This window comes from Pteronotus mesoamericanus, unplaced genomic scaffold, assembly GCF_021234165.1.
Source record: "Pteronotus mesoamericanus isolate MK-2021 breed Mesoamerican mustached bat unplaced genomic scaffold, CSHL_Meso_final contig_50, whole genome shotgun sequence".
NCBI lineage: Eukaryota > Metazoa > Chordata > Mammalia > Chiroptera > Mormoopidae > Pteronotus > Pteronotus mesoamericanus.
This window is the reverse complement of record NW_026555186.1, coordinates 15,883,905-15,906,030: the sequence shown is the minus strand read 5'-3', so window position 1 is coordinate 15,906,030 and position 22,126 is coordinate 15,883,905. Positions and strand designations below refer to the sequence as shown.

Here is a 22,126-nt window from a genome sequence, read left to right as displayed (position 1 = left end):
TCACAGCTCCAGGCTAGAGCAGGATGGACACATCAGATAAAAGAGAACCTCGGCAAAGGAACCACGGGACCTTATCGCTCCACACACAAAACGTGTGAAATCCGGAGTGATCTCAATTTCAAAGCTAAAGGCATTCAAGAAAACTGACTCTGACCCCAGAAATTTCTAGAAGTTGCACACAAAAACCAACATACTTATCTCGTAAGATCACACCTTCGATGCAGGCCCCAAAAAGCACGATGCAGGAGAGGTCTGCGGCTGGTGTCAAGGAAGCCGTGGACACCATGTGCTGGCAGCAGGGCCCGGGCTGCAGATGAGCCTGGAGCCACCCTGTGCCCCCTGCTCATTCTGGGCGCACACTGCCTGTCCCAGTGGCCCTCTGGGCCCTGCTCCATAGCACGCGGCCTCAGGTCAATGAGGACATGCTGGGCATGCAGTATGACCACCGCAGGGGACGCTTCCTTGCTTGCTTAAGAGGGACAAACTTCGGTGACAGACAAGGCTCCACTGGCACCTCAAGGGCAGCGCCACAGCGTGGTAAAACTGACGAGTGCACGTGTGTGGGATTATCCCACCATACACACGCAGTGAAGTGTTACGAACGCACGTGATGAGTTGTATGTGGTAACATGGTTACTGTATGTAGTTTATGCACGATTTCATGTTCTGTAACCGACTTTGGAGGTGGTGCCCAGGTGTTGTTTTATTTTCTCACATCAGGTCGGCACCAGCCCAGGTCCCTCTCTAAGGGACAGATGTTGTGGTCAGAACTCACCTGAGGCAGAGAAGCTCATCCGAAGCTGTTGATGGCACAGCGGTGAGCCACCCAGAGCGTCGGGGTAGGAGCCCTCACGCCCTGACAGGCCGATGACAGCCCCTGCCCCTGAGCCTCCCACGCCTTGAGCCCTCCAAGGATACAAATGAAAGATGTGGTCACAATGGCCATGATAGTCCCCGTGGGGATCGACTTCTGGGCATCCTTGAGGTCCCCAGACCGGTTCGAGCCTGCCATGATGCCTGTGGAAAGAGACAGGCAAAGCTGGCCTGTTACCAAGAAAACCTAGAAAACTCCATCCCTGCTGGCTAAGGCCTATCTGAGGCTGAGTTAGGATGAACACATGCTAACCTGCATGTTTTAGCGGGACCTCACCTGGGCCATGCTGGGAAGATGCGAGCTGAGGACGACCACATCTGTGTGGGCCACTGTCCCCAATCCAGGCCTCAAAGAGCACGGACCAGGTGTCCCTGTGCAGCTGTGTGACAGCTGCTGCAGGGCACATGGGGAAAAGCCCCAAATGTCCCCCATACTCTCCACAGGGACAATTAACCCCATGAACTAAGTCACAGTCAAGACCAGAGTAAGACTCAGCCCAGGCACTTGCCACTGATACCAAAACCAAAGTCAGCCTCCAGGTGCACTCGGCTCTGACCTCACTTCCCTCTAAGATTTGGGTTAATCCATGTGGCTGGGGGTCATGGAGCCAGGTCTGGATCAAGCATTTTAAGAACATGACCATGAAGTACCTTGAGGCTTCTCCACACTGAGTTTGATCTTTTTCCTTCTGCACATGGATATGTTACTGCCTATACCCTCAAGACTCACTCGATTTGGTACATAAAGTAAAATGAGGCCCTGGCTGAGTAGCTCAGTTGGTTAGAGCATCATCAAGATATGCCAAAGTTGTGGGTTCTATCCCTGATCAGGACACATACAAGAATCAACCAAGGAATGCATAAATATGTGGAACAACGAAGTAGTATTTCTCTCTCCCCCTTACTTTCCCTCTAAAATCAATAAATAAAAAAGAGCCCTGGCTGGTGTGGCTCAGTGGATTGAGCGGCAGCCTGTGAACCGAAGGGTCGCCAGTTCAATTCCCAGCCCAGGGCACATGCCTGGATTGCAGGCCAGGTCCCCAGTAGGGGGCGCATGAGAGGCAACCACACATTGATGTTTCTTTCCCCGTCTTTCTCTTTCCCCTCTCTAAAAAATAAATACATAATTAAAAATCTAAAAAAAAAAACCAACAAAACCCAAAAACCTAAAACAAAAAAATTTTTAAATAAAATATAGTAAAATGATTCCAACCAGGCTCAAAGAAATGCTAACTGATGGCAGGTTTGTTCAGCGCCCCAGGGGTGTACGCTATGTGTGACCTGATGTGCCAACATGCTCGGTAATGCGGCGATGCTAGGTGGGTGGGTACACTGGCACAGAGCCCGCAGACAGGGTGCCCCCAGCTGTGGGACCACCTGCATCCACAGAGGATGCTTCCACACTCTCCACCCAGCAGGTCTGCTCTCACCCTAGAACGTGTTCCACACTGCCAGATGGGGAACACAGGACAGAGCTCCCCAGGGACCCGATCCACATCCCCATGCTTGCCAAAGTGAGTCTGTGACCCCATCTCCCAGTCTTTCAGGGGAAACTAAAAACAAGCACTTGCCAACACCTCCCCCAACCCCCCCCCGCCCCTAAACTTCACAACTTTAGGAGGAGCTGAGATGAATTAAGAACAGAGAGGCTGGCAAGCGGGGCCGTTGCAGGCCAGCCTGCCAGAGCACAGACAGGCTTGATGTAGGGCCAGGAGCTGGCCTGGACAGTGATTCGAAGGATAGACACACCGACAGCTACAAGCTGCTCAGTCAACTGGGCAAGGTTAGAAGGGGCTGGGGGCTTCCGCTTTGTGGGTAGTAGGCTGAAGAGTGTCCCAGTGGGCAGTGGTTTCCTGGAGCAGCACGTGGGTGCACGTGAAGCTGTGTATGCGCACACATGCGTGTATATACATGTCTATATTGGGTATATGAGGGATTTGCATGCACTAAGGGCCCTCCTGTGTGTGCCCAAATGTGTGTTGCAGGGGACAGGAGACAGGACTTTCATACACTGAGGACCATCCCGGAAGGTCAACTGACTCTCTTGTAAGGACAAGAATGGCTGCAGTACCTGGCCACTAACAGTTCTCCATGTCCACTCCTAGGTGCCACCTAAGAGTACACCAGGTATTCTCAGCAAGTCCACACTGCAGACACAAAGTTACTTCTAACAACGTGGGCCTCTCAGGAGAGAGCAACGTGGGCTTCTAACACGACTTCCTGCTCCCCACTCAGAACAGACCGGAGCAGACTGTGCTCATTTCTTGAACCAAACAGTAAAGAAAACAGGCGGGGCAGGGGGAGGCGGGGTAGGAAAGGCGGTGTAGAGGGGAAGCGTGCAGGGGTGGGAAGAGACAGGTTGCTTGTGTCAGAGCTGAGGGAGGGAGGTGACGGCTCTGGCCCGCCTGGAATGCCCAAGGCCTCACCGGTCACAGAGGGAAAGTAGATGCCAACCAACATGGTGAAATAGGTCATGATGTCGGTGAGGACATAGGGCAGCCTGCTGGATCTGCTCTCCTCTGACACAGGCACTGAGGGTGTGCTCTTCTTCTCCACAAACGCCCCTTTGTCCGAGTACGCACTCCACAGGTTATCTGTGGGGAAACAAGGACAGTTAATAGGAGCCTAGAACCTTCCATCAGGGCTCCCGCCATTGGGGAGGCCCAGAGATGAGCCTAGCATGCACCAACATCCCACGAGGACAAGGACGTCAAACTCAAACACTGACCTCTGAGGAAACTGTTCACCTAATCACTGAGTGAAAGGTTTTGATCCTCAAGCTGAATTTGAAGGAACAACTTCACTTGAACAAGCACATCTCTGACAAGCCACCTTTGGGCTCTGAGGGAAGGTCTCCACGGAGGGAGTTCGTCAGCGATCCCTTCACACAGGTCCCCTCAGTGACAGAGGACCCCTAAGGGGCAGGGACAGGCCCCCACCACATACTCGCGGTGACACCCAGGCCTGCCTATCTGTGCAAAGGCACCCATGGGCAGATTACACCCTGTGGGCCCCCTCCCCATAAAGACCCTCCTTCCCCCCAAAACTCCCTACAGGGTCCCAGCTGCAGAGCCCATCTCCTCCGGGCCCTCCCCGCTGACACGGATCCGTTCCTTCCCCAGGAAGCCCCACAGGATCCCCCGCCCCTGCCCGTCATCTCCATGCCTCACTCCCACTGTCCTCCTATCCCTGCTCCCTCAAAGCCGGGCGCCCTGTCTCCACCTCACCCTCCCTGCATGACCTGTACACAGCTGCCCCCTCCAGGGGCTTGCTCTGCCAAAACCCGAGGGTAGGGGGTGGGCTCACTAGCCAGGGGCCTCTGAACATCAGGATCCCAAGGCTGAGGGACGTGTGGACGTGTGTAGCAGTCCTGACCCATCTCTGCCCACCCATCAACTCAGTACAGCCCCGTGTTCCCCTAATACCCGCTGTCATCACAGCCTCGGAGGGACACGTGATGCCGCATCTACTGTGGGCAGGCAGCTAGGGACCCAGGGGTCACAGCCTCAGGATTATTCCACTGCCTTTTCTGTGAAAGGGGAGGCCTCTCTCCTGGTGTAGCGGGGTGGCCAGCCCAATTTCTCATCACAGAACTCACAGACAGGAAAAACCAGTCCCCACTGGTTAAATACTTCCCTTATTAACAGAGCTGTTATGAAATCCTAAAGAAAAAGGATCGACTTGTAGTCGACCTCCCAGCACAGCTGTAACTATGACCCTGGGGAGAACCAGCCAGAGCAGGACCCTGGCAGGTGAGCATCGGGGGAGGGGTGGCACAACCATGGATGGGGAGGCAGGACAGGTGCCCAGGGACTGGGCTCTGGGGTACTCAGCCCCACCGAGATCCACTGGACACTCACCCAGGAGGACGCCGCTGGCCACGCCAGGGATGCCCTGAATCTCTGTGAGGTTGTTCTGGGCAAAGTACTCATCGCAGGTGGCACTGGGCGAGGAGCCGTTGCAGAAGAGGCCCCAGAGCGCGGTGGTTGTCGTGCCATTGTTGGTGGCGTGGACTTTGGCACAGATGTCAAAGCTGCGTCTCGATAACGTGCGGTTCCCTAGCAGACAGACCCTGGAGCAGGAGTAGGGGCTCCGTGAGGAGACCTGTGGCTCCCATGTGAAATTACCTCCACCACATTCTTCAGTTAGAGTGGAGGTTTGCAGGGGCCCCGGTCCGTGGTTTCTAACACTCTCCATTTAAGCATGACGGGAACATCTGTGTGAGCTGCTGGAAATCAGTGTCTAGGCAGGAGTCCAGCTCTCATGCAGTATGAGGGGCTCAGGGGAGGCCTGTTCTGCCACCCTGCTCTGAAGTGTCAGACGCAGCTATGAGTGGGGCTGCGTCCACCCAGGTGGCTCACTCCACATGGAGGCAGCGAAGCACAGGAGCCAGGAGGGGGCTGGGTGCCTGCCGCCTCCCAGCCCACCCCTCCCCACCCAGGCCACTGGGTACCCTGATGCCCGAATGCCGGCCATACCACCAGCCTGCTCACTTGCTCTGTGACCTAGGGCCACTTCCTTGTGACTTAGTGTCTTCATTCAAAAGAGGGACAAAAAAAGAACCCACTTGAGGGTTTTCGTGAGGACTAGGGGAGTAGGCAACACCCAGGAGTAGCTCAGTGCTGCCTGACTATACAGCCAACCTATATGCCCCCCAGACCTTCACCAAACCTCCTGTCCTGTCCCTGCAGACAGCTGGCTGCTAGAACATCCTGTCTGCTCACCCGAAGCCAGTGAGAGAAGGTAAGACTGCCAAACTCTTGGTACCACCACCCTGGGGCCCCACCGTCATGGCCACAGATGAAACCTGAATTACAAACTAGGAAACACTGTATCCTTCCAGGCCTGACCCAAGCAGAGGGGCCAAGGACAAGAGACCCCTGACGGAGGACTGGGACTCACGGGATGTCTGGGGGGTCGAAGGCAGTCTTGATGACGCCAGCGTAGATGGCAAGGATGGACAGCACCACGCAGGCCAGGAACACCAGGGCCAGCTTGTTGACGTACTTGACACCCACGAAGACCACCATGGCCATGAGGACCAGCGTGCATGTCCCATACACTCGCATGTTGTGCAGCAAGGCCACGGCCTCGCCGCCCTCCGACTCGGCGTGGATGATGGCTGCTCCAGGGGAGATGTAGGTCTGTGAGGACAAAGCAGGTCAAGAAGGGCAGCCTACGCATCCCTGCCTGCAAGATGACTGCCAGGGAGAGGGAGGGGGCCACACACAACCTTCTGAAGGGGCTTTATCTAGGCGGGGCTGAGCACTCGGCTCCCTCCTTCCCCAAGAGCCCCCATACCCCCAGAATGCATCTACAGGGGACCCTTGGGTACAGAAAAACATGGGCAGCAAACAGTGATGGCCAGGGCACGAGTCTGAGATGAAGCACAGGACCCTTCACAGTGAGGCAGTGTTAGAACACAAGGATACCCCGATTGTCTAATTTGAAGAAAAGCAATGTTTTTTCCTGCTAACAGGGATATCATTCCAGCTTGGAGATGTGTGCCAGCCCAGGACAGTCCTCCCAGAACCACGCTGGGCTGGCACCGAGTGCGGGCTCACCCAACAGATGCTTGGCACATCCTGCTGGCACGATGGACCATGGGACTGAGGGACCAGTGACTAAGCTCTAAGAGGTGGGTGGGATCAGGTACGGACATGGCAAACAAAGGCTCAGGGAGCATGTCACCCCATGGGCCGCCATCAGGAATCCCTGTGTTTCTGGCAGCCACGCCCTCGGCACTGGAGCAGGAAGCCGGGACGAAAGGGTGGGGGATCCCAAAGAGCTCAGCCTCTGAGGGGTCTAGCAAACCAGGAGAGCATGTCTACCTTAAAACACATTACACAACTGAGCGTAAGTACTTCCATGTCAAGTTTCAGGGGAGAACCTTCCATAGAGGGACCCAGAATGTTCGCTGGATGACAAGGAACAAGAGCTGAGCAGAAAGGCCTGATGGGGAGCACTGTCCTTGGAGTCGGTGTCCGGCCAAGGGAAACCAGCCCAAGACAAAGCACTTACCAGAAAAATCTCAATGGTTCCCAAAATATACATGGCCCCTGCGAAGGTCGTGCCCAGATAGAAGCAGAGGCCCACGGCCCCTCCAAACTCTGGCCCCAGGGACCGTGATATCATGTAATAGGAGCCACCAGCTGCAAAATACACCAAACAGAAAACAGTGGGTTAGGGACCCACCATGTCCTGTGAATGCGAACTTCACAGAACAGACCACCAGCGCTGGAAGCTGTGACTAAACATGGTCGTGGTGAACAACAGCCACAAGCAGCGGGCAGAGCCCATAAGTCTGCACATTCTGATGTAAGACCAACACTTCCATTCTTTTAACTTCTGTCCCCAAAGACCTGAGAACCCAGGGATGCTTAAGCATCATTTCTGTATCACCCCCAAAGTGCAGTTGATAGCTATGCCCAACAGGTCTGTCCCTGACCATTCTGCTGGTCAGCTGAGTCCATGCTCAAACACCAACCAGGAGACCATGGCGTGACTCTGGAATGCCTGAAGAGCTTCTTAGAGTGTGCCCCTCTTTCTGAGAAGCAAACCTAAAAGCCAATTGCCACTGGACTCTTATCTCCAAGTGAGCGCGTCGTGCCCCCTCCTCCAGCACCGACTTTCGGTGCTGCCTCCCAGCTGGGCATTGAGCAAAGGGAGACTGGTTCCCATGCCCAGGCGGGTTAGGCCCACAGGGGGCCTCACAACCCATGGCTAGTGGGAAGATGGCTGGCCAGAGGACAGTCTCTGTACCACTGCTCTCCTTGGGATGCTCGGGGATTTCCAGAGGAGGGATAGCTATTCAAGGACTCAGGGTGCAAAATAAGCTGGGCCTCACTTATACAGACACACACACACACTGCATGAGCTGCAGGGGAACAAGGTGGCATCACTTCAGTTCCTTGAATCCAGGTCGCAAAGAAACTGAAGGCATTTTGCCTGCACCTTTGCTCATGGGCGATGACATAGCCTAAGGAACAAACTGGCCCGTGGCACCAGGCTAGCGCAGCACCGGCCTATCCACCTGCCCTCCCTTCTCTGCTGAGCTCACTACCCTGCAGGCACTGCCCTCTGAGTCCCGGGGAGCCAGCTGCAAAACTGGGGAAAACCAACAGCCAGAATTTCAGGGCTCAAAAGTCGAAGTGGACCCTAAAGAAACCAGAGCTCCCCCCGCCCCCCGTCCCTGTCAATCAGCCCGGCAGCCCCTCCTGCACTGCTGCCTAGGGGTCAGACAGAGCCAGAGGTAGCGAGTTAAGTCAAGCCTGTGGTGCTGCAGTTTTGTCACTTTAAAAAGAGAATAATGGTTTGTGGGATATTAAACTTCAGAATCAAAGGGACACATCTGGTCATAAAATGCCAGCCTCTTGTCTAGACACCAAAGGCTTAATTAAGTTTGACAAGCAAAAACCACAGGGGTGCTGATGCAGTTCCAGCTCTGAGGAGAATCGCTACTGCACAGCAGCCTCTGAGCACTTGGGCAGGCGCGGAGCCGAGCTATAAAACAGGTCCCTACCCTGGTCTTAGCAGAGCCCCACGGTGCCCTTGGGGGAAACACAGGAAGAGGCCCCAGGACACCAGGGGCACTAGCCCTTGAGGGTCCGACTGCTGGTGAGAGCTGAGAGATGTATGAATGTCACTGCCCAAAGGCGCGGTCACTGCTCACAGAGCTTCTAGAAGGGCCTGGCCAGGCTGAGGATGTCCCTCTTCTACCCACCTGACCCCTCAAGAGACCTCTGGAGATCTCTTTGTTTGGAAATGAATGATAGCAGCAACTTCCAGGTGGGTAAGGGCACGTCCACTCCCAGCCCCACTCCTGCCTCACCTGTGGCCATCTCAGGTGAAGGGCTAAAGTCAAGGTCATCGTCAAAATGAAAGTAGAGTATGCACTGAATCCATGACAGAGCTCAGATCAGTTACCACCCACAAAAGGAAGGCTTCATTTAGCAGACCCCGTCTCCAGCACCCCCTTACCTGGGACCACACCATTGGTGGCAATCGCACTCATCGAGATGGCGGTCAGCATCGTCTGCAAAAACACAGGTGACCCTTTTGGAAGAGCCCTTCAGAGGGCTGCCCCGGTGATGAGAGCACAGCACCGGGCCTGGGGAGGGCCCAGCTACCTGTTCCTCAGCTCCTGATCACAAACGGGCCGCTGAGCAGCCAGCAGGCAAAAAGCTTCGACACTCAGGACTGCAACCCCAACCCACGTTCTCCTCCACGTAACTCCCAAACCTGAGCTCCTACAGGTTGCCCAAGGAAACCCCGACTCAGGACCCTGACCGGCACTGAAGGGGGGGCTTCTGCCTGCGTGCCCAGCCCCCATGGGGTATAAGGTGCCCCCCTGCTCAGGAAGCAGCCACACCCATGGATTATGGAGTAACTATTTTACAACCCAAGGACCAGAAGGAAGAGCCTGGGAAGCAAAGGCCCCAGTGACCTGAGTCGCTGTGACCTTATTCCTGCTGCGCCGTGTCTGCTGCTCGAACAAGGCCCCACCCCATTATCCCGCTTTCTATTCTTTTTTGTGTCTGTCTGGCACTATTCCGGATACTTTGCGACACTTACTTTGCGACTCTTAAATGAAAGAAACGTTGTGACCGGGGAGAATGCAGCAAGGCCATTTAGGGACCTCACCACAGTTCCCTGAAGGCCAAACACCGGGAAGCCTGGGGTGGAAGGGGAAGTGGCCTGAGGGGTCCAGGGGACTCCCACTCATCTGCATTGTTTGAATTTTTTTAGACAGCCACTCCCAGGTGACACGTGGTGACAGAACAGCTTAATCACCTTAACAATAAAAGCAGCAAGAAAAATCACTGCCTGGAGGAGGCACCCAGAGGCTAAACCAGACACAACGAAACAGTGGAAAGAGACTACTGTTGCTAACAGAAAGGGAGGCTGCGCGGAGGCCAACTGGCAGGTGTGGCGTGCTGGGGTCTGGGGCTCAACAAGTCACTGAGGTGTGTCCCTTCCTATAAATGGGGTCCCTGAAAATGTCCAGATGGGTCCAACTGGAAGGGGACCTAATCAGAGTGCAGGACCCCTGTGAGTGGCAACAGTGTCCAGCAAAAACCCTTGGTTGCTGCGTTGCCCCGCCATACTTCAGAGGCAACCAAATGAGACTCCACGCAGCCAACAGACAGCTGGGTCACAGCCCCCGGGCCACACCCATCTCCCCGTGATCACACCAGCACCGGTGAGGAGGCCACCTTGGGATGGAATCCACGTGAGCAACCTCAGGTCAAAGGGCAGCTGCAGACCCTGGAGAGCCCACAGTCATGCACCCGGTCGGGTCCCTGGAGTCTGGCTACCGCTGCCCCAAATGCAAAAACACCACGTCCCAGGACAGCCTTGGTCACTCACACAGGTGCAACACATAAACACAATGAGGAAGGACTCCAGGACGCCAGCGACACCCACAATCCACGTCAGGCGCAGGAAGAGGATCACGCCGAGGATGTTCTGCAAGCAGGGCAGGTAGACGCCGATGAAGGTGCCCATGCCTGGGCTCTGAGAGAGAGAGAGAGAGAGCAGTGGTTCTAGGGAGGTCATGTCTGCGCCCAGCAGGGGCCAGACCTCAGCCCCTCGCCCCAGGGATCCCTCCCCTGTGAGCCCTGGCTATACCCGCAGGCCCCAGGAAAAGGTCCCAGGGACAGGAGGACAGGGAAAGGAACTGGCAAGGGTGGAAGCTTCAGCTGCCTGGACCTGGAAAAATGGTTGAAGGGGCATGAGCCCAAGTGTGAAATGAGGCTCCAGAAGATTCCAGAGTAGGTCTCTGGCTGTGCTGGAGCAGGGTGGCCTTCTGAGAGGGACCAACACCACGTCATTGCCAGGGAGCAGAGAGGGGAACAGCGGGAAGGTGGGGGAGTTTGGGAAAAGACGGGAGCAAGGGGCTCCAGGCCCCAGGTAATGTGACTGTAGCTCCGGCATTTAGACCCTCAGGAGATCACAACCTGAGGAGATGTGAGGGCCACGGAGGATGAGACAGCCATGCTCCTTAAAACCACAGAAGGCCAGTGGCACCAACTCCAGGCAGAAATCAGCAGTGTCTCAACCCACATGGAAGAAGTGATCGGGGGCACCACTGAGAGTTCAGAGAACTGGCTGCCTGGCTGCACTGAGCACTCCCTTCCCCGAGTCCACAACTGCAGACACAGAAACACGGCATGGCTGCCACCAGACATGGGGTAACTGTGGGACGGGCACTGCAAGGACGGTGCCTGATGGAAGTGTCTGCTGTGATCCTGGAAAGACTATGGGATGAGCAGACCCACAGCCTCCGCGGAAAAGCTGGCAACAAGCCCAGGAGCCTACGGGCCAGCCCCGCAGCCACCACAGAGGACAGACAAGGCCCAGGGGTCCCCGCCTTCCCTGCCTGTGACCTGGGATGACAGCCAGTGTGACCACACTCAGGCAGCACACTTGAGATTTAGGATCATCTGGCTACAAAGACAAGATGCTGTTTAGTGGGGAAAATGTCTTGAATTTAGGTGAATTTAAAAAAAAAAAAAAAGGCCCTGGCCAGGTAGCTCAGCTGGTTAGAGCATCGTCATGCTACGTTAAGGTTGCAGGTTTCATCCCTGGTCAGGACACATGCAAGAAACAACCAATAAATTCATAAGTGGGTGGAACAGCAAGTTGGTGTTTCTCTCTCTTTCACTCTCTCTCTTTTTCACTCTCTTTCTTCTCTCCCTCTCCCCCTGCTTCCTTTCTCTCTCTAAAATCAATCAACTTAAAAAAAAAAACAAAAACAAAAAATCCTGGGAAGCTTTCCTGAAAGACAAGGTTGACCAAAAAGGACCTGGTGTCTCAGAGAGGGGCTACAGCCCTGGGATTCGGGAGGACACAGGCCGGCCGGAGGGCAAACGCCCAAAGGAGAATGAGCTGAATCCCCATTAAAAAAACTAGATAGGCTTCTCAGGTGAAAATGGAGAGTTAACAGAGAGGAACACCCGCCACAGTGCCGGCAAGGCCTCAGAGCTCCCCCGGATTCCAGGGCCCTGGGGAGAATGGCCTAAGACAGCAGCCCGGGCCGGGGGAGCCAGGGTCAGAGAGCCCACACAGACTCAGGTCCTGAGTCCTAGACTCCCGGCAGCTCCCGCAATGCCCGGTCCAAGCTCCAGCTCCTGGCCAGGCGCACCGCTCCCCCTCCCCCGGCCAAGCCCCATCCACCCACGAGATACTTGTCCTTTTGGGTAAATAAAAGTAATTATGGGTCTTACACACAGGGTGGGCGTCTTTCAATTGTATAAAAATGAGAAGGAACATGCCAAGTGACATGAAATATGCAAAGTGACAGCAACGCTGGGCAAACTGCCGGCTTCTATTTTATAATCTTAGTTAACTCGTGAAGAGATCAATAAACCACCGCTGGAGGCTGACCCAAACCATTCAGAGCAGCGGGGCCTCCAGGCCTCACGTGGGCCCCGTCTGCCCGCCCGGAGCCAGTTCTGTGCCCAGTGGCTGACATAGTCCTGAGTCACCTCGGAAGGGCACAGTGGCCTTCAGCGCCCTCTTAAAAGGCAGTTTTGAAGGATCCAAACAGCTCTGAGGTGCTGGAGTCTCCAGGCCCTGGAATCTTGAAGGAAACAAAGGCCCCATCTTTAGGGACAAGCTCCTGTGTCTGGTTGGTCCGAGAGACAATAGGGGAGGGAGGCCCCCACCTCCCATCCCATGAGACCTACACTCAGTGCCTAAGAGGGGTGACTAGATCTGTCCCAAACTGAAATCTGCCTGCCTGGCTACACACAGTCCTGCTGAGGGTCACAGGGTAGCCGTCCTTCCTGCGACTGAAACCCAGTCCTGCTCTAGGCCCTGATCTGGCAGTGAGTCCACACCCCGTGCTTTGTTCAGATTGACCGGGCTGAACACTGAGGTTACATCTCAACAGAAATGTCGACGAGGGGTCTGGGCTGCAATTCTGTCTGTGCTGCAAGGGCCTCTGTGACCCCCTGGGCTGCGCCACCCGGCCCGGAAGGAGCGCGGGCAGCAGGCGAGGCCTGGGTGGTGCCACAAGCTGAGGCTGAGGGTTAGTTCCAGGAAGCATCCGGACACAGGTCCCTGCGGGAAAGTGTCTGTTTCCTGGAGCTGGCTGACAGCTCGCTTGAACACAAGCTCCAGCGGACAGACACAGGGACAGACGTGTGCTGTGTGCACGGACAGTTGGGCTCCCACCCAGAGCCAGTGGAACCAGAGCCCGTGAAACCACAGGCGGTGCCCAGGGCACCCGTCTGAAGCTGTAACCTCCCACAAGGCATCACCTGGGGTCAGCATCCCCTGTCCCTTGCCTGGTGGGGGAAGGAGCGGTGGCTCCATGAACAGCCAGGGTGGCTACAGGCTCCCGAGGAGCCAGGAAAATCATGGCAGGGGGACCAGACACATTGCTGCTGCAGAGGCCACTGCCCTCTGCCTGGGATGGAGGCCGCCCCATGTCCCATGTACCCTGTCTCTACTACTTCCATCTTGAACAAGCATCTCTTTTAAACACAAGGAGCCAACACCCACAAGTGTCGGGAAATGAGTGTGAACCCTGCTGGGTTTACAGTCAGAGGAAGGAGAGAAGGCAGAGCCCTTGGCTTGGAGCCCAAAGGGGCCAAGGTCAGGCCAGACACGGGTACGAGGGAGATACTCAGAGGGAGAGCGAGCGAGGATGTCAGGGCGCAGGGTTCCCGGCACCTCGGCCCCAGCCCTAGCCAGATGGGCAGGCTGTATACGTGGGGTAGGGGAGAGACAGGAGGGAGGTGGCTGCCGGGACCCCTCCCACTTTACCCCCGCTCAGCATTGTGGGGGTCGCTCAGCTGTCCCATCTAGCTGACAGAACACTGCGGAAAGTGCCAGACCCCCTCTGGGAGGCCAGGGGCTCAGGCCCCACAAAGCCTTCTGTCCTGCTCGCCAGGAAACAGCCCCGGTTCCCAAGCCCCTCCCTTCACAACTCAGTGCCCTTGCCCTTTGAGTGGTGTTCTCAGAAGCAACAAGGGGGGAAATAGCACTTAAAATAGAGAAAAGCCAATGTCCACCCTCTAGTGAGCCATTTGCAGAAAAGGTGAACAGTAGAACGATTGCCAAAACTTGGGAAATGCCTGTTTTTGTCAAGGTTTCAGAACAAGGCAGGAAGAGGGATGGCCATCAGGACCTCTGGAAGCTGTGGCCTGTACTACAGGGATTCCTTCGGTGGTTACATTTTTTTTTCTTAATTTTTATTTTGTATCTTTTAAAGATTTTATTTATTTACTTTTTAAAGATGTTGGAAGGGAGGGAAAAGGAGAGAGAGAGAAATACTGATGTGGGAGAGAAACATCAATGGGCTGGACCCCAACTAGAGACCCAGCGGGCAACCCAGGCATGTGCCCTGACCGGGAATCAAACCTGCGACCTTTTGCTTTGCGGTACAATGCCCAACCCACTGTGCCACATTGGTCAGGGCAGTTTCTATCTTTAATTTTAAAGTAATACATACTTATTGTGAGAGAATTTTAAAAATAAGGGAACTGAGAAGAAACTAATAATCACCCATCATCCTCCCATAGAAAAACTCTCAACACAACTGTGTTCGCTGCAGCTTCATCAGCATCCGTACGAACATCATCCTACATCGTGAAACCTGTGCTTGGGCTGGTGTGTCCTGGAGCCACGCACAACCCGCCAGCCCCCTCGGGAGCATCTGTGTGGTTTCCAAGTTTTGGCTTTTACAATTTCTCCCAAAGAACCTCTTTCTAACACATGAATCCTCACCGCAGCTCTGCTTATTTTTTAGGATGGATTTCGAGAAACACATCCCTAAGAAACGAAATTCCTAGGAAAATGGTCCTATCACTGAAAAACAAAGGGAAGGCGAGGAGGCTCCCGACGGGTCCCGGGGGGTCTGGGGCGGGCGGTGCACCTTGACCTCACGCCTCCGGCTCTCTTCATCCTCCTCATGCTCCACCACGCCCTGGCTCAGGTTGGTGTAGTTGGCCAGCTTGTTGAGGAGTGAGGACACCATGGGGTTACTGTCCATTTCCTCCTGTTTGGGAGCAAGACATGGAATAAGTCACCCGGCTCCCAAACCGAAACACCCCCAACCTGACCAGGTCAACAACCCAGCAGGGCTCCTGCAGCGTGGATACTCAAGGGACCATTTCCAGGGCCATCAGGAGCCCAGCTCTGCACCTGGTCCTGAATTCCCAAGATCTGAAATGGGCCAGCCAGCCCCATCACAGCCGTCCGAGGTCAGGGGTCTGGGGCTAGAGGGCAGGCTCCAGGCCACATGGAGCAGGGCCACCCACCCAAAAAGGGGGGCCAGGGTCCTCGAGATGGCCCAGGATTCAGCCTCTCCGCGCCCTTCATGGACAGGTGTCAGCTGTGAGGGCACACGGTCCAACGGCCTCGGGACACAGACGGCAGCCAGTTCCCTGCCCACACAATGTCCAGTTGGGCAGCCCGGCCCCTCGGTCCACCCTTAGACTGGGGGTCTCCAGACCACAGCCTCTTCACTTGTCCAAATTACAGCTGCTATACTGACCCCTGCTTTTTGCAGGAAAAAGTGAAACTTACCTCAAAAAGTGCCATGTTCTTTCCTTCAAAGAAACTCTCTCTCTCCATGTCGCCATTGTTAATAATGGGGCTGTTCTCTCTCGAGTGTCCATCTCCTGCTGGGAAATGAGTTTGGATCCAGATTAGAAGCTGAGAGGAGGTGGAGGCAACAGAGGACCTGGGGACCAGCAGGCCTAGGGGGAGGGATCCCAGTGACAGACAGGGGTGCACAGCTGAGTCAAGTGCAAGACACTGGGGACCGGGTGGGTGCTGATGAGGGCACGGGGCTCTGAGAGCCCCGTGCAGCCAGTCTGCCTTCTCTGGGTACACAGGCACGCAGGTGACCAGCCAACACCCTGCCTGAGACCCTGAACCAGCGAGGCCCACGAGGGTCCCCGCTCCCTGTCCCGGATGCCGAGAAGTGGGAAGCCAGGATGAGCAGTGACCACTGTATTCAGGATGCTGCTGGGCCAGGTATCCGGGGCCTCCCTCCCCGGCGCAAGTCCTGAGGTGGACAGTTCAGAGCCCGGTGGCCCTCCACCAATACAACATGACAAGCCGTGGAGCCACGAATTGTCCTTGGTGAGCACAGAGGGGAGCGAGGGACCCATCTCTGTTCACTCAAAACCCAGGCAGGAAAGGCGGTGTCTGTGAATTGGACCCATGGCCCTCCCCGAACACCCCCCCGATCTCCATGTGGGGCAGTTACATCATCCTGGGCAGCTCGGGCAGCCAGGCCAGGTCTGGGCTGGGTGGGGCCCCTGCAGTCCCCTCACCCATCAGGCAGGAACTCCCCATCCTGGGCTGCATGTCCTCAGCCACCAAGTTGAGCACTGCTCCCAAACACCCAGACTGCCCCCACACAGTCTGGCCACAAGGGGACAGTCCATGTTCCAGGAGGAGCTTCAGCTTGGGTGCATAAGGCCCGAGGCCCTGAGCCAGATCTCCTCGGTCCAGTCCACCGAGAGGACAGAGAGGTCGGCAGCCCGAGCACACGGGCTGGCGGGAGGCATCCCAGTGCAAGAGGAGCCCAGAGAGCCTGCAGAGGGAGCCGTGCTGACGCGGAGGTGCCCCCACGCCCTCCACACAGGGTGGCCTCCTTGCTCTGAAGCCAAAAACACAACTCCGTGACAAGAAACACCACTTGTTGCTTCAGAAGAAAACGGGAAAAGGGCCAGGACACAGAAAACCCCAACTACAGTGAGGGCCAAACGGGCTGAATCACAACATGGAAGAAGCCACGGTCATGGCCACGCTGCCTGTGCCCTGCCCACAGACATAGTGCCACCCCCGACCTTGCATCCCCCACATCCCCTACAAAGGCCAGAACCCCCCGCCAAGAGCCTGGACGCAGCAGAGCTCCCAGGCCTTCGGCCAGCCAGCAAGGGAGGGATAGCAAGCACCTCTCACCCGCTTCCCTACAGACAACAGGCGGCTTGAGAACCCTGCCGACCTCAGAGGAAAGAGTCCAGAGCAAAGCAACGCCAACCCAGCCTCACTCCACTGTGCACACCGGGGAAGAAGACGGCGGTGGGAGGCAGACGCCTGTCCTGGGGTGCAGCTGCCGGGAAGGGAGGGGACCCGCAGCAGGAACAGGCTTCTGGCAGACACCCCGTCTGCACCCTTCCCACAATTAATCAGACACTTTCAGACCAAACATACAGCTCTTTTTATAAGGATAAACCTGCTCAACAACCGAATGGGCCATTAGTGGGGATTTGGTTTTAAACATGGTTTACCACATAATAAAACTCTGTGCTTATTTTAAAAGATTCGGGCCTTCATTTGCCATGAATGACGCCCATGGTGTGTCAGATGAAAAGCGGGTAACAGCATCACACACAATAGGATCGCAGCCTCTGAAAGTACAGCTCGAGGTAAAGTGGGGCTCACCGCGGGGGCTGGGAGCACGGACAATAACTCCTTTGTGCTGCCTGGACTTTTTAAAGCTCCCTACTGGGGCGGGGGGCTCAGGTAAAAAGAGCTCCAAGTATGGCCTTCTGTTCAGGAACTTCAAATCCCAATGTGGGATGCCTTTCAGGTCCCACAAACCCTATGCGTCACTGGAGCTCCTGGGGACAAATATCTGACAAGTAACTCCACTGACCCCTGGCCTGTAACTTCCAGCAACGTGAAAACGCTCGCGTAGACCAGGGCCACACAGACACAACCGGTCAGTTTTGTTTTGACAGCACTCGACTCCTGACAGGTCACAGCGGCCTTATCTGCGGCCCCCCAGCTGTTCAGAGCGTATCCCACCATGGGTGTCACGGAACCGATATATACGTAAGACAGCCCACAGGTGACCACGTTGGACCCCTACCTCCACAGCTATTCCATCAGGTCCCCAGGTCACCGCAGCCAGGCCCCAGGTAAGCCCACAAGGCTCAGCCTGAATTCAATGTGTGAGTGAGTTCACTCCCAGATCTCAAACCACAGGGCCTGAATGTGTGCTCTGAATTCAAAATGGAGAGAAAACCCACAGTGGTATTGCCCTGATAGAAATCTTTAAGTGACCCCTCTAGCACCCTCAATACACTCCACCAGGGACACTGATGCCGCCCAGAAGCCACCGGCAGGGACACTCAAGCAGAGCAAGGAAAGGGGCCTGGCAGGCGGGACCACCAGCTCCTTTTGTGCCTCCCAATCTGTATCCTACCCAAGTCTCCCAACAGTGCGCCCACCTCTGAGTCACCGCCGCCAGTGAGTCACCACCAGTGAAGCGCAGGTGCTGGAGGGGTGGGCAGGACTCGCCAGGCCCCACAGCGCCCAGCACATTTTTTCTGAGAATACTGATTTTACTTTTTCAGTGATAATGATCAGCAGCTGACACGGAGCGCGATTGCTGACAGAGTTCCTGGGAATGAATGCAAGATGCAAAGGGCTTTGTCTAGACCAGCCTCTGTCTAGAGGACACTCAGGCCAGGTCCTAACATGGTCACCCAGCCCCCAGCGGGGCTGACTGCCCCGGAAGAGAGGGAGGGAGGGGGATGCGCTGGGTTTTAGGTTCTCCTTCTGACAAGCCAGGCTGGCCACACGACCTTGGACAAAGTCAAGCTCCTGGGTCTCATGTTTCTTGTTGCTGGGGGGGAAGACGGCCAACATGGGAAGGGCCTTGCTGCACAGCTCAGGCCCGCAGCTCCCCAAGTGTCCCCAGGCATCCGCGAGGTCCACGCTCAGCTCACTGTGAGACACAACCCGTGCTGGGTGCTGGGAAAGCACAGGCTGGTAGCCATGGCTCTCAGAACTTGTTTGCAAGTGAACACTAACCACTGAACCCTCTGCCAGCCACACATTCAGGACCATGCACACCCAGCAACTCCGCGTACTTGACCTGAGGGCCCTGATGCCTTTCTCAAGCACCTGACGCTCACAGGGAACAGGGGCCTCATAGACAAGCTATCAAACAGGTGCTAAACATACCCCACCTGTCCGTTCTGACAAGGAGCACGTAAGACAAGGTGTCCTGAGAAGGACTCAAAAGAAACTAGACAGGTAAGAAGTGTCCCTAGAGCTCCCCATGGGCGCAGAAAACAAAGAACACCAGGAACGACTTATCCAGCTAAGTGTCCATTTAGTGACTTGTTGACACTGTCGATGAGCCTGACGATGGGGACGGAAACCTGGGGAAGTAATCGCCCCCCAAACAATGACCAGGATGGTGGGAGTCTGGCGGCATGAAGGACGTGGGAGCAGCCAGGGCACACAGGGAGCCAGGGTGCTGTGGGCCACTGGCCGCGGACAAGGTGCAGACCCAGTACCTGGTATCCTCTTTTGTAGGTTACCAAAGTGACGCAAGTGATGAGGGCAGAAAAATGGAGAAACATACAAGAGCAGCAGCAAACGTGCCCTCAGCATTTGGGTGAATCCTTCCAATCTGGAGACCGCTGCCCTGCGCATGACCAACTATGCTTCCTCTTATTATCCAAGTCATTTTAGTCATTAGTCCTTTAAAGAGAATTCATTTCCCTTCATTTCTGAGAAGTGTCTACTAAGTCAACCCTCAGGGGTGCTACCAAAATTACCCGTGTGCCCAGCAGAACAGACGACGCATTGGGAGAGGAGATGCATCGCTGCACGGTGAATACTGAGCCGGAGGGCGACCAGGCCAGGAGACCTGGGCAGGGCCCGCCTCCAGAGGCACCTGACAGCATCCGCGGACACAGGGCCTCCACTGACTGCTGCCACCCGGGGGGGTGAGGCAGCAGCTCCTCCCCGTAGGAGGTGCCGGTGCGACTCTACTCCTCAACTCCGCTGCAGTCAAGGCACTCCCGTAAGAATCAAATGCTTTGACCTGAGGGACTCACCTGCATCTTCATAATATGGAAACACTATGAACACAGCACCTGTATGGTTCTTACGATTCCCCTGACTACTTGCACCTCTAAATACACTCAAACTTCATTTCCTGTTTAAGGAAGGACACGTTACAATGAAAGTTTGAACAAAGGAAACTGGGCCCTAAAGACCTCCAGAAGTGAAACAGAGCAGGTTTCAAAACCCCTCCCACTCCCCAGACACAGCCCTGCCAAGGCTGCTGAAGCCCTGGAGGGCAGGGGTCTTCCTCTGGCTGAGGCCCACCTGAGCTCTGGGAGGCCACTCACCTGGGCTGGCGCCCCCTGCGTCTCTCTGTGCATTCATGACAACAAGGACCAAGGAAAAGCGTGAGCAGAGGAAACCCTGATGGGCAGGTGCTGGAGGGGTAGGTGGGACTCGCCAGGCCCCACAGCGTCCTCCTGGGCAGGCTCCCTGGGTGGTGCCCTGTCAGGCCCGCAGACCCCGGGCTCCAGGTGTCCCTGCTGCACAGTGGTGGCCTCTGATGGTCCAGGACGAAGCGGAAGGCTGTCTGATGAGGGAAGTCCCCAAGGCAGGATCAGGTGTCCTGGGCCAAGCCGACCCGGGGGCAAGACCCACACCTACAGTCCCCAAGCAGGAGCGCTCTCACCAGGAGACCCGGTCACAGTTAATCTGCTCTAATGGAAGAGTCTGTGCCTGCCAGTCAGATGTTTAATCACAGTTATGGCCCGGAGGTCATGGGATTAACCCCAAACCAACCCCCCAACAACACTCCCTCTTCTTGCCCAAAGGTAAACACATTTCTGACTCAGCTCCTCATCTGAGGACTGAAAACGCACACTGTCCTCACAATTACAAAAACAATTTTAAGATGTGTTGATTTTACAATCTAGATGTAACTATCTGTTGTTTACCGCACAGAAAAGCAACGTGCTAACGTGGAAGGTCACAGCTCACTTGAGCCCTGACCCCTCCCTCCAAAGCCGAGATACAAGGACATGTAGCCATTCCGTGACTCGGCACAGAGAGCGGGCGGGATTCCGATTCCTTAAGGTGACACCCCGGGGGTGGCGGGGGCGCTTATAGACATGGAGCCTGTCCAAGGATGACTCCCCAAAACCACCTCCCCTCCCTCCACAGCTTGGTACTGGTTTCTCTTGTCACTGAGAAAACAGACAAGACAGGTCTTAAAACAGACCCTTCAGCCAACCAAACCTGCAGCAGAACCAGCGAGTGTGAGTTTTACTTGCTCCCCGCACCGGCCTGACCAGGAAACACCACCAGCCAGGCTGCGGTGCCACTGGGGGTGGTTGGGTGGACTCCCATTTGCCGGACCTGCCCCAGGGAATGGCTGAGCTGTGGGTATGTCACACAGGAAAAAAAAGAACCGAGGCGCCAATGACTCTTGAAGAACAGAAGGGTATTTTCCTACACATGGAGTGGGACAGGGAGCCTTTATGGAAACATCCTGAAAATACGTAATGAGTTCATCAAGTCAGTGCGGACCGGGCAGCAGCGGGAGGGGCGGTGCCGTGTGCTGGGTGTGCCGCCCTGACAGCAGCCCTGCAGCAACTGGTGCTGGTGGCGGGTCCCGCAGAAACCACCACCCGAGTTCAAAACCCACCAGGGCACTGGCGAGCACAGCATGGCATGAGCCACTAGCGTCTGGCGCATGAGGGCCTGGACTCCTGCCACTCCGTTAGCTCTGAACTCTCAAGGTGCTCAGGCCAGACGTTTGACTTTGTGACACCGCAGCCACTTCCTGCGATTAGTCTTTTTATGGACTTTACAATGCATGGTCCCACAGCAGAGGGCAGCATCGGCCCAGCTCCCTGACTGTCCCAGGGCCACCAGTCCCAGGAGCATTCAGAGGTCCTGGGCCAAGGACACCAACACCCATCGCCTGATTGAAAGTAGGAGTGTTGCATACTCAGCCCACCACTAACTCCACAGCGGAGTGGCTGCCCCAAATACGGGGTGACCAGTGCAGCAAGATGGTGACAACTGGCTACAACACGGAATAAAATGAAATCATAAAGCCATCGTGCCACTCATTTAAAAACAAAAAATGAAAAGGCTGGGAAGGTGGACATAATGACTCATTTATAATTAAATACAGAAAGAGAAGAAGAGCAGTATTATGGCAAAGCATGACAAACACACCTCAGCCAGAGATCAAGGTTCCCTCAGCCGTGTGAGCCACGGTGATGGCGGACACCCTTGATATGACAAGATGAAAAGACACACTCCCTCTGAGGCTTCCTCCCAAAACCCACAACCCCAGTCTGGTCATGAGGACAACATGTGACACACCCCAACTGAGTACATCCTCCAGCCCACGTGCCCATCTCAGAACCATGAAGCCCCTGAAAACAACAACAGTCTGAGAACCTGTTGCAGCCAACAAGACACTAGGCAGCCATGAGAGCTGAGTGCCGCG

The 22,126-nt window shown here is 55.6% G+C and overlaps 1 protein-coding gene across 5 annotated transcripts in view; it reads right to left on the bottom strand.

Moving 5' to 3' along the window:
* The window catches only part of SLC12A7 (solute carrier family 12 member 7), an 88,059-nt gene that overhangs the window by 19,010 nt on the left and 46,923 nt on the right, over positions 1-22,126 (bottom strand). For 3 of the 5 annotated variants that reach the window (XM_054578352.1, XM_054578353.1, XM_054578356.1), the window contains exons 2-11: positions 15,412-15,509; positions 14,759-14,881; positions 10,243-10,389; positions 8,854-8,908; positions 6,895-7,025; positions 5,776-6,017; positions 4,734-4,945; positions 3,300-3,467; positions 919-1,017; positions 195-252 (exon numbers count right to left, since the gene is read on the bottom strand). In XM_054578352.1, coding sequence (XP_054434327.1) covers positions 195-252; positions 919-1,017; positions 3,300-3,467; positions 4,734-4,945; positions 5,776-6,017; positions 6,895-7,025; positions 8,854-8,908; positions 10,243-10,389; positions 14,759-14,881; positions 15,412-15,509 — 1,333 coding nt within the window. The remainder of the gene's footprint in view (positions 1-194; positions 253-918; positions 1,018-3,299; positions 3,468-4,733; positions 4,946-5,775; positions 6,018-6,894; positions 7,026-8,853; positions 8,909-10,242; positions 10,390-14,758; positions 14,882-15,411; positions 15,510-22,126) is intronic. The other 2 variants (XM_054578355.1, XM_054578357.1) reach the window with 1 other exon arrangement.